This window comes from Suricata suricatta, chromosome 9 (assembly GCF_006229205.1).
Source record: "Suricata suricatta isolate VVHF042 chromosome 9, meerkat_22Aug2017_6uvM2_HiC, whole genome shotgun sequence".
Classification (NCBI taxonomy): domain Eukaryota; kingdom Metazoa; phylum Chordata; class Mammalia; order Carnivora; family Herpestidae; genus Suricata; species Suricata suricatta.
In genome coordinates this window covers 58319609-58331431 of record NC_043708.1, presented here as the reverse complement: position 1 = coordinate 58331431, position 11823 = coordinate 58319609, and the positions used below count along the sequence as shown (strand labels likewise).

The following is an 11823-nucleotide window of genomic DNA, read 5'->3' as shown; positions in this document are numbered from 1 at the left end:
CGGCGCGGAAGCGCACGCCGGGCGTCGGGGCCCGCGAGCCGGGGGGCTGCGGGGGCCTCACGCTCGCGCCCTTCCCGTGCGGCGGCTCCCAGAAAACACGCCAGCGTGTCTCCCCGCGACCGTGAGGAGAGGGCAACCAGATAAACCTAATAAAGTTACCATTTCCAGATTAAAGGTCACGTTGTAATCTCCCTAGGGAGGTTTGTGAGAAAACCTCAAATTATACGGACTGGCTGTGGACCGTTTAATTTTTCTTTTCCTCTGTCCCTCCCCCGACTCTGCAAAAGAAAAATTAAAACACTGGTGTTCTCCACCCCCCCCCCCCTGCCCCGGGGAAAAAACTAAGCAACCACCGCCAGAGAAGCCCTGGAGTTTGGAGTCTAAATGAGTCTGAATTCGTCACCAACCTGGAGTCGGGAGTTCAAAGCCCTAACAAACAAACAAACAAACATGGACCTTAAAGCAGCCTAAGGTTTCATTGAGCGGATCTGGGTAGATTTGCAAGGTTCTTAATCCAATTCCAAAGCCCCCGAATACCCAGTTTTCGTTTTATTATTTTGAAGTTCTAAAACTCCTAATGTTTTATCTTTCAAAAAGCAGTGTTTTACGTGATCTGTAACTTGTTGCTTTTTATTCACTTGGCGGGGGATCCTAATCCTCATTTTCTCAAACAAACGCTATTTTCCACTTATATTCTCTTCCTATTTGGTTTAAAAGAGACTTAGATACGTCGTCGTCGTCGTAGTAGTAGTAGTAGTAGTAGTAGTTCTGCATGACAGAGACATTAGAAAATAACAGAGTCCCTTTCCGGTATCTGTTTCTACTGTAAAGAATGTCATGGAGAGATTGTATGGAAGTTTGTCGTTTTCTTTTTAAAAAGCCCCTTATCGTAAAGAAGATGCAGTATGTACAGTGGTTAGGAACTCCAATCTTCTGGCACCATTACCAATTAAGCAAGTTATTTTAGCGCCTCTATTTTTTCATCTGTAAAACGGGGAAATAATAGGCCCATCCTCGAGAGACGTTGAGAAGATTCATAGGCCGCACAGTAAGCATCCACTAAAAGTTATCAGTGGTTATAAATGGAGGTTAGAGGTGGTTTTCTAAAAACAAGAATTTGAGGGCTGGGGTTGTGTGAGAATATACTTTGTTCAGAGAGTTCATAGTCAAAAAGTGTCAAGGAATTTTTTTTTTAACAAACAATAGGAGGAGTGTACTTAAAGCATCCAGGATAGTATCAAGTATTTAATAGGTGCTTAGTAGTTTTTATTAGGTCATTCGTTGGAATAACATCCTGTAGTATAGAATTGAAAAAACAGTTTTTAACTCTCACGTATAGTTGATAAACCCAGTTTATATATAAAGCAATGTCTTAATTAAAAAATCTTTGATTATTTCATTTTTTTCTCCCTTGAATTATATAGATCTAGTGTTTATACTTATTTAGAAATGGTTAATTTAAACACATACTTCAAACTGACCACTTTAAAATAATAACAGAACTCTGATTCAAATAATCTATTCTGTATATTTGGAACATGAAAGTTGATTACATTTTATACACTGATTATTATTACTAAATTATGAGATTTATAGAAGCAAGTAAATTAAAGACATAAGTGGCCAAATAAGCATTGTTCTAAATATGTAAGAGTATTTAGTTTTTTCCAGAAGAAAAGATATTTATAGCAAATGTAAATTTGAAAACTTCTTAATTGCAGTATGCTTATCTTCTTCTGTATTGCCATGTGGTAATATAATTCAGTTGATGTAAAATTTCAAAACTTCAAAAGTTTCTAAGTACAATTAAATCAGTGGTTACTCTATTATAATTATCAAAATAGTGCTTAATGATGAAGGTGTGCTAAGTAGGCAGAGATATTAAGGCTGTGCCATTTTGTGAGTAGTTTTGGAATTTAGACATTGATTTCCTGGAGGGTAAAATTCTATACTAATACTTGCTCATAAACAAAAAAGCAATGGTAGGGTTTGTTGTGTGTGTATGCAATTTCCTTACCAATATTCAAAAAGCAGCTTTATTTTTAAAAGTTATTTTTCAAAATGTTATCAGCATAAGTATATTTTAAAAACCAAAATGCAAACTCAAGTAACATGTTTTTCTCTATTTGTATTGTGAACAAAATTTGAAAGTTTTTGGCAAAAAAATTCTCAAAAATTATGCACATAATACCTTCAGGGCACTTACAATTTTTATTAAATAGTGCAATATTATATGACTCAAGTTTCATTTTAGTACATAAAGGAGGAAATTGAGAATTCAGAATCCTAGGATTTAGAGCCTAATCTTTTCCCAGAAGACACCTGTACAATTACTAAAGGGACTGAATTGACAACTGATTGTAGGTACTAGTGATTATGGTAATCTAGAGTTTCTATTTTCAGCTTAAACTGCAAAAAAGGATGCCTGATCGCTAGTAATTAGAACCTTATGCACATTTCAGCAGTATACACACCTATCTTTTGTTTTTAAAACACTAATTTAGAATACTCAAATTTGTCTTACTCATTAATATGAAGTCAATACTTTATATTACCATTTAGAAGTCTTATTTGTCTGCTCTTGAGGATAGATGAAAAAAGAATATTTATTTGTTTTGGCTTTTTTAATCTGCATTTAATATTGGGCTAGAAATCTTTCATCTCCTCTAATTCAGAACCACAAGAATGGTCTCTGGTTCTGAATGGCTGGTTCTCTTCTGTTAAAACATAAAACCTCTACTGACTGCAGTTGCCTGGCAAAAAAAAAAAAAAAAAGGGAGGGCGTGTTTGGAATATATCTACTCCTTTATATGGTACTTGGTGAATTAATACTTCATTTTAAAACAGTTTATAAATAGTTGTATAGTTCTTGAAAATTTTCTGCCATTGGGCATACTTTCTCAGAAGAAATGTTATATGGTACTCTAACTGAAGTAATCTGAATGTCAGATTTATAAGCTTTGAGTATCTTCATTTTTGGATAATGTAGGTTAACTCAGCCAGTTTAACTACAAATCGAGATGTCAGGAATTGGGAATAATCTTTACATACTTGAACTTAAAAAATTAAGAGTTTAACAAGTTGTGGAAATGATTGGATCCAGAGACCTAAATTAATCTGAAATTCTTATGAAGCATTAATTTGTATATGTATTTGAAATATAGTATTTCAGAATCCTGAATATAACTTTCTAGTGCATTTTTTAAAACACTGGTTGTCCTTGTAGACAGACATACTGTTCTCATGAAAATATAAATGAAGTTGCACTGGGTTTTTCAACATATAAAATAAAAGTTATTTTATGTTAAGTAATTTATAATTTTGTAGTAGAGAATTCAACTGTAGGCAAATGCCGGTAGAGAGTCTTTGAAATTCATGATGTTATCTATTATGAAAAACATTCCTTGACCTGGGTAGCTTTTAACTATTAGTGTGTTAAAACAAGATTAATGATGTAGCAGTAAAGTGTGTCATATAAAATAAAAAAAAATAACTTAAAAGTTTTTCAGGACTACCTTAATTTTAATATTTTGGAAATATAAAATTTAGGAAAAAATTTAAATAGCAGCTTTCTATTACCTAGAGACATTTAGATCTGCAGTGTGTTAGCTAAGCATAATTAAGATCTTTTTGGATGAATGTTGAAACCGTGTTTACAGCCATCATTTCATTTTATCAGCTTTGTTTTACTAGGCCATTGCATAATGGATTAAGAAGGGTAGAACAACAGTCAAACAAAAAAGTTGCCCGGAGAAAAGGGAGAAAATCTTGTTTATTTTCAGATCTGAAACTTTTTCTTATGTTCTGGAGCCTGAAATTCTAGGTGAAGCACATCTCTGTTTATGGCTAACTCTACTTTACTATAAAGCCAAAGTCAACTCATTTTATCAGAAGGGGAGGACCAGGTAGAACTGGTGAGTGGATGAAAGCTTGTGGGTAGAGGACTGGGCACTGCTATTTGCGTTTTCTTCATGAGAGAGAATGTGGACTAGACAATTCCCAGAATGTGAAGACTATTATCTATCACCTCTAATTGCCAGACAGTTGTCATACCAGTTTCTTTTTTCGTGGTCAAAAGTGTTTGGATATTAATGAATTTCCATTTTTGCGGGGGTGGGGGGTGGGGTGGATAAATGGAACAACCATAACTCAAATAATGAAATGGCTAGATTAGAACTTTTATTTACTTTTTTCAACAGCTTTATTCATTTTGCTTGCTTAAAGTGTAATGCTTGTTCTGTGATCAAGTGACTTTTTTTTTAAAGCAAGAGTATCCTATCTTCTTTAAAAAGGCTGCACTAATTTAGATATACAAATGATTGTGAAACATCTATGATATGTCCCATTTTATGAGGATACGAGATGAAGGCAAGCCTCTGTTCTCTAACTATTTATAGCCTAGCTCTCTGCCAATATAGCTTCTCAATATACTAATGTAAAAACATATTTTTAAAAACAGGCAAATCTATATTTCTAACATTTTAGAACAAGTAAAATGAAAACTCATTTTTTTTTCATTCAAACCTTAGACATTGTATTTTATGTGTTTTTTTTCCCTAGACTATTTTCTTTAATGCCAGTGAGATGAAATCTTTTTTCTTTTTTCTAAAAATATTCAACAAACATTCAACTTTTTTAGGGTATGCTGTTTGGTCTATTTTTCTTTGTATTAGTAAATCTCTTTCTCAAAATTAGGTAGAAGATCATTTGCTTCAGGGAGATCCTTGTATCCTTTAGAGGAAAGGATTCTCATGGCTTTTATGGAAGATCCACATAAGAAAGGGGTTAATGGATTGAGGTCTTATTTATGGAATCTTTAGGTAAAGTCATTTTCAAAAATGGGATTTCCATTACATGCCCATTGCTGGGGTTTCATTTGGAAAATTTGTTTACTCTTCTCTGGGGATTCCATATGCTGGTTGATTCATAAGTCATATTTACAATCCAATTAAATAGAGTAATTTAGCATGTTTGCTCCCACTATATTTATGGTGTACATTTGGTAGTCTCTACTCAGCTTAACTAGCTTTTCAGATTAATTACATGCCCCTCACTGAAACACTAAACAGATTTGGGGAGTTTAAGTCATGTTCTCTTTTAACTGGAAAGAACAAACAAACATCCATGCTACCTGTAGTTGTTTTCCTTTGTGGTGGAAAATTTTACTCATTCAGTGATTGCTTCATAAATAACAATTACTTTACTCAGTAGAGATTTATACCTTTTCCAACGCCATATTTCAGAATTAATAGTGAGAAAACTGATGTGTTTATTGAGCCACTAGAATGAATGGTGACGGTGGCAAGCACATTTTAGAGCATGTTTGTCATTTCATCTTATGCTGCTTTTTCTAAATTTCTAAATCTGAACTTTATAAGTGAAAAGGAAAGCAGAGACAAAAAATTTTCACCCCAAATCTGGGTCATAATTTAACCTGTGGGAAAGCCAAGAGCTATTTTTATACTGTTTAAAGATTTCTGTGTTTTTTTTTTTTTCTTTTCTTTTAAGCAAACACTTTAGCCTCCTCTTGCCTTTTTATAACAAGATGAGATCAAATCCCTCAGAGCCTCCCTTCTTCCTCAGCCTTTCTGCATTTCAGGGGAGACTGCATCCCTAAATCGATACTAAGTGTGTTCTGGATTTTAGAAAACTTTGAAATACTTTATACTTAAAGTAATAACAACATAAAAGCAAATTTGGTGCCTTAAGTATGAGAAATTGGACAAATATGGAAAAAATTAGTAGTGTTTATTTTATGCTCGACAAACAAATGTAGTCACAGAATAAGGCACCTGAAGGCAACACAGGCTTAAACCCAGTGTTCTTCCTCCTAAACCCCAGGAGCATTATTGGAGAATAGAGTCTGGTCCAGCCTGATTTCTCAGGAGGGATGTTTCTGGGCAAGAGAATGGCTGCAGAGCCCTAAATAAAGGGGGCACATCACAGAGCAGTGGCTCCAAGGGCAAGGGTGTAAAGGAAAGAAAGGGAAGGTGATGAAGGAAGTGCCTCAAAGATCACTGTAATTTTGGATGATAGAAAAAAATGCAAAGAAAGAATGGGTAGGGAAAATTTGGTGGTTATGAAAAATAAAATTCATCAACACATTTTTTGGCTAACTAGAGCACTGTTTCTGTCATGTGTAATATTAGTTTTGCCTTATGTACTTGTAAAATGTTGAGCAAAGGTTTTCACTGTCTTAGAAGTAATTTTAAGCTTATTTTATGATTCTTGACATTGGTGTAAACAGGATAAAATATTAACCTAGAATGGAAGAGGCCAATACAAATACCTTTCTAGAACTGGATCAGAAGGATTCCTTTCGCAACTAATTTCTCATGGGTTATTGGGAAAATCCTACACAAACATGATTGGAGCTATAATCTCTACGCAATGCTAGATTTCTTCTGCAATTTGATAGCTATCTTCATACTCAACTGCTGAGAGCCTGAGAGCCTTAGAGTGTGTCTCCTTTGAACCATTCTGATAAGCCATTCTCAGAAAGTGGGAAAAGATTTTTTTTTTTTTAGAAGTTAAGCAATAGAATGAGGATCTAACAATGAGAATAGAGTTCTAGAAGAAGAAAGAATCTTTTACAAAATGTTATCCTCAAAAGATGCTCTAGTTTGAGATTAAATTGTTTGTCCTTTAATTGTCCTGGCAAAGCAAGAAAAGATTTGGTACAGAGGATCCTGTGTCAGGCATGGGTGATAACTTCTTTCAACACATGACCATTGACTTGCCAATTGATCCAGGGTAAAAGGCTAAATTTCTTAATTTACATTCTTACATGTGTAGAAAGAGGATAAAGATTTCATTTATATTTTAAAGCAAATGTGCAATGATTTCTTTGTTAAAAATAGAGCGCCATCCTATGGGACTCTTGAAATACATTTTAATTTCAGTTGAAATTAAAATAATATTGCGTTGTAATCATTATATATTATCTTGTCATTGTCATTAACCCAGTAGTTTCTAATGAGTTACAATTCACCAGTCTTCATTATTCCATAAAATATATTGGCTATCTCTTGGTGCCTAGGACATAGGGCATATTCAAGAAACTGTAGTTTCCTTTCCCAAAACTTCCTCATTTTTCAAAGAACAGGCACTTTGACAAACAGAACAGGATCTGTGTGTTCTTACAAAGTACACAAGGTTAGCCCCTCTACTTTTATTATTTTGTCAGAAATCCATGAGCAGTGTTAAATCATACCCATGTGTTTATTCTAGTCCCTGTATTACTCTAAATTGAGAAAATCCTTTTTGAGAGCCCACCATTGCATTCTCATAGATGTGGAAGTGAAAATAATAACCAAATGAATTAAATTAGGAAACAATTTCTATGTTGTAATTGAATTGGAAAAAGTATCTAACACATGTCTGCTCTTTTCTTACCTCTAAGGACTGAATCGGTTTTACTACTAGTAATTATATTGTACATTTACTCTTATTAGGAAATATGTTGATGTGTTAATTCATTCACATCACTGCCAGGAAACAAGTTTACTTTTTATTTCTAAATAATGTAGAAACTGAGGGGGGAAAAATAAGTTACTTGAGACACCAAGTGGTCATGCCAGAATCAGGATAGAAAATTGGGTTTTTAAAATTGTTGTTAATAGTAACAATACGAACAATAATTTATTGGATGCCAAGAGAGCACTCATTTCTAGACAGAGGTCCTTGCCAGGGCTGCTGCATTTTGTTTGAAAACTAAGAATTTACATTTAAATTCATTTCAAGAGATTTATCCATGTGGGTTTTAAAAATTGATATCGCAGGACCCCAAAACTTTGCAAACTAATTTTCTAATTTTGAAACCACACATATGCAGTTCTTTTTTTTTTTATCCCAATAGACGGTTTCCTCTTTGGGGATATTTTTTTCCAGAGCTATTTTATCAATCTTCATTTAAAAACTCTTACAAGACAACTGCCTGATGTTGCGTGTCCTTTGTCCAACAGGCATTTTCAACATGACCTTTTAAAATATGGCCCATGTTTTATTTAGCAAAGGTCGTGCTCATTTTGGGAGTCTGGAGTGACAGTCCACACCCGTGCCCTTCTTCACAGAAGCTGAGGGCTACACCAGCCAGTCCTGTCACAAATGCTTCAACAAAAGAGCCAAACAAAACCCAAGTACAGGGAAGGTTGACAACGGCATTCGGATAGCTGAACAGCTTCTGAGAGTATTTATTTAATCACTGTTAATTCTTTCCTCCCGCTGTATTTCCTTCCTATAATTCCAAATGGCAGAGCAAGTACTGTGAATTTATGGTTGTAGCCTCCTCAAAACCTTTGTGGAAAGAAAATGTCTTTTGGCCTTATGTTTAAGCACTAAGACCGTGAATGCATTTAGAATATAAAGATTGTATCTAAAGAAAAAAAAAAACAAGACCCAGAAATTAGAGTCAGAATATTGCTACTACTCTGAGAACTCACATTCTGCCTCTTTCTGAAAACCGTGAAATGTCAACTACTACAATGTAATTATTTTCACCTCTTCTCTTTTCCTACTTAGGCACCAAATGGTCTACCAGCTGTGGGCAGTTTTGTGTCAGCATCCAGCATGGCTCCTTATCCGACCCCGGCCCAAGTGTCGCCTTACGTGACCTATAGCGCCGCTCCTTCCGGTTATGTGGCTGGACATGGGTGGCAGCATGCCAGCGGCACCCCACTCTCCCCCCACAACTGTGACATTCCCGCATCGCTGGCGTTCAAGGGAATGCAGGCAGCCAGAGAAGGTAGTCACTCTGTCATGGCTTCCGCACTCTGATGGGAAATTCTGTCCGGAGCAGCTTCACCGGGTCTCCCCTCAGCACACCCTCCCCCTCTCCCCTGGCCTGGACCCCACCCCCCCTGCCCTCCCGCCCCCAAAGCTGGCTTTCCGGACTCACATCCTTTGTGCCGATGACACTTAAGTATTTCTTGCCATAACGTCTCTCTTGCAGAAAACCTGACATGACTTTAGGATTTGAAAACAAAAGCAATCTTAAGGATTGAATGAGACATTTGTGTTGCCCACACACTGTTTAACGTAGCAAAGAAACCTGCACCCCTCAAAGGGCTTAAGGAACTTTTAAAACTAGTTTCTGGTAAAACCACGTGTATATTTATTCTAAATCAACCTGAACTTTTGAAATGTGCAATTGTTGAGATTTTGCAGAATCAATAAAGGAAAACACATAGAAAAAAGTTATGCTGCACCCTCTAATCAAATAAGGTGACCAAACTAGCTTAAATTCATCATTAGGAAACAAATCAATGATTGACTTGAGTGATACTTTATTTTTAAGATAACCTATTTTGTTGGAAAATATAATGTATAACACAAGCAGTATCTGAATTTAGCTCCTCCTGATGTTTTTACTGGGTTCCAAATACATTAGTGTTTATATTTTCTATTAGTTTGTAAATATGGACTCTGGATGGTGCATTTGTGTTTTCATTCCATGGGGTATCCCCCTCCCTCCCACCCCTATTTTTTTCTTTATTTTTTGCAAAGGTGACTTTCTGGCAACGTCTTTGTCTGTTTGGTGGTGGGCTCCTGGACCTGGACTTGCCCCAGATTTTGTGTGTGCAGTGAAGGCTTCAACATCTCATGAAGGACATTTTTTTCCTACAGCAGAGGACTCAAAAACAGATTAAACAAGCCAGTCTCCCATTTTGTATCCTAATCAAACAACACACATGCCAAGCATATAAAGACATGAGGGTGGAAAATATCTGAATAAGGCGGCTTTAAAGGAAGTCACTTAGAAACTTAAGTTTAATGTGAAATGCTTTGCAAAGACACTTAAGATGAACTTTATGTTAGGAAAACCACTGTGAAACGAAACTGTACTGTTATTGTTGGCTTACCTGTGTGTTCAGCAGTCTCAGCCCAAAATTGTGTTGTAATTTAAAGAAAATGGAAAATTCTGCTCTAATGAATGTAAAAACGGCTTGCTGTGAAGTTTACATTGTTGTACAGAAGCATGTTTCACATGTAGGTAAACTGGTGGTGGTATTAAGAAATACAAATGCTATTTAATTTTTTAAAATTCCCTTTATTCATTTCTGGAGTTACAGGACATAGTTTAGCCAGTCTTTCTAGACCAATTCTGTTTTCACTTTAATGTTAATAGTAGAGCTGGGGGTGGGGTGGGGTGTGTGTGTGTGTGAGAGAGAGAGAGAGAGAGAGAGAGAGAGAGAGAGAGAGAGAGAGAGAGGGAGAGATGTGTTTTAAAACGATTGCTTTTCTTGGGCAAAATTCTACATTTTTTTCTCTTCTGTTTAGAAAGTTCTTCCTGCTTGGCAATATAGGCTTGAAACTACATTTTTAAAACATTGGTACAATTCATCTTTTGGAAAATTAATATATTATAGGTTTTTTTCCTTTTTTTTTTGGTATTCTGTGCAATAACTAAAAGGGCACCTCACTAGATCTGGATGTTAAAGACGCATTCGTTCGGGGATCTGGGTTTCCTCCTCTCCTGGGCTGTGCACAGTCTACATGGCAACCCAGTTTCGTCACATCGGTTTCTTGGCTTCATTTAAAAAGCTCAGATGGCTAGAGGAGCTGGGTTATAAACTAGCATATAAACAGTAAGCAGATTTCTGACACACAACTTATATTCGAGGAACTGCTTTTTTTTTCTTCCAGCTACGGATATCTTAGAGAGCTTTGAACTGCATTTATTTCTAAAGCAACCGAAATTCAGTGCTACAAACAGAGGATTATAACTTCAGGAGAAGAATGAGCAGAAGGAGCAGATGAACTCTCAGGGCCATAGTCTTCCTTTGATCTTGTAAAGCTCCTATTGACATCTGGAGTTCCCAGTCTGGTGAGAAAATAGACTATAAACCAAATGGAGCAAGGACACCAGTCCAATATTTCGGTGAAGACTTTAAAACCATACTGTACAGGGGCTCTCCTGTCCTCCAGAAAAACTGACCTAAGGTACAGAATTATCCCTTATCAGATATTTTTAGGTGGCTATTAAGAGTCTTTAAAAAAAAAAATCAGTCGTCTGTATCGAAACAATGGAATATTTCCTTTATCTAAATTAAGAAATCTCTTGTTATACTATTTATCATATTTTCTGGTTCTTGTATTTTAAAAAACTTAGTATTAATGATAAAGATTTTTTTCTTCTTTTTCCCCCAGGTCTTTTCTTAGCAACAGTGAATTCACATGGAGTAACTTAAGAAAAACAGAAAGCTAGAATGCAATTTGCTATTCAAAGCAAATTATGATTTAGAGCTACTTTTAAAAATAAGGGAAATAGGATGGGGTATGGGATGGGGATTGTTTAACTTTTAAACATTATTATTATTGGCTAACGTTGACATATTTCCTTTGTTTCTTAGGGGTAAAAATGTTGTTTTTAAACTGGCAAATGCACTCTTCAGAGGTCCTTTTCCGTCCCAGTCACAGGGTGAGGTTAAAAGGTTCAATTTCACGGCCTCCGTGCAGGAGTGCTCACCCTCATGGGCCGCAAGGGCGTCACCTGCAAAGGACAGAGCGCACTTGTATGACAGACACTTTCTTATTTCTCTGGTTTTTCTCCCACTACTTTTAATGACCCTCTTATTGAATATTGGGCTAAAATACGAATTAAACACATTGGAGAGGATGTACAACCGAAGGCTGTGTATGTATATACAGTATGTCAAAAAGCCTTTATTTTTATACTTCAATGCTCTAAATTAATAAAAAGTAATAATTATCATGTTATCTTTTATTTTTTATTTTCAAAATGCTTTAGTGACATAGCCTCATGGTAGAAATTTCCCGCAGCGGTAGTTAATCTAGAACGTGCAGATATTTTTGTTGACGTTC

The 11823-nt window shown here is 35.8% G+C and overlaps 1 protein-coding gene across 1 annotated transcript in view; it reads left to right on the top strand.

Moving 5' to 3' along the window:
• The window catches only part of PAX9 (paired box 9), a 13777-nt gene extending 5002 nt beyond the window's left edge, over positions 1 to 8775 (top strand). Inside the window, exon 4 of the mRNA XM_029951519.1 lies at positions 8521 to 8775. Within this exon, the coding sequence (XP_029807379.1) occupies positions 8521 to 8775 (255 nt within the window). The remainder of the gene's footprint in view (positions 1 to 8520) is intronic.
• The last annotated feature ends 3048 nt before the right edge of the window (positions 8776 to 11823 follow it).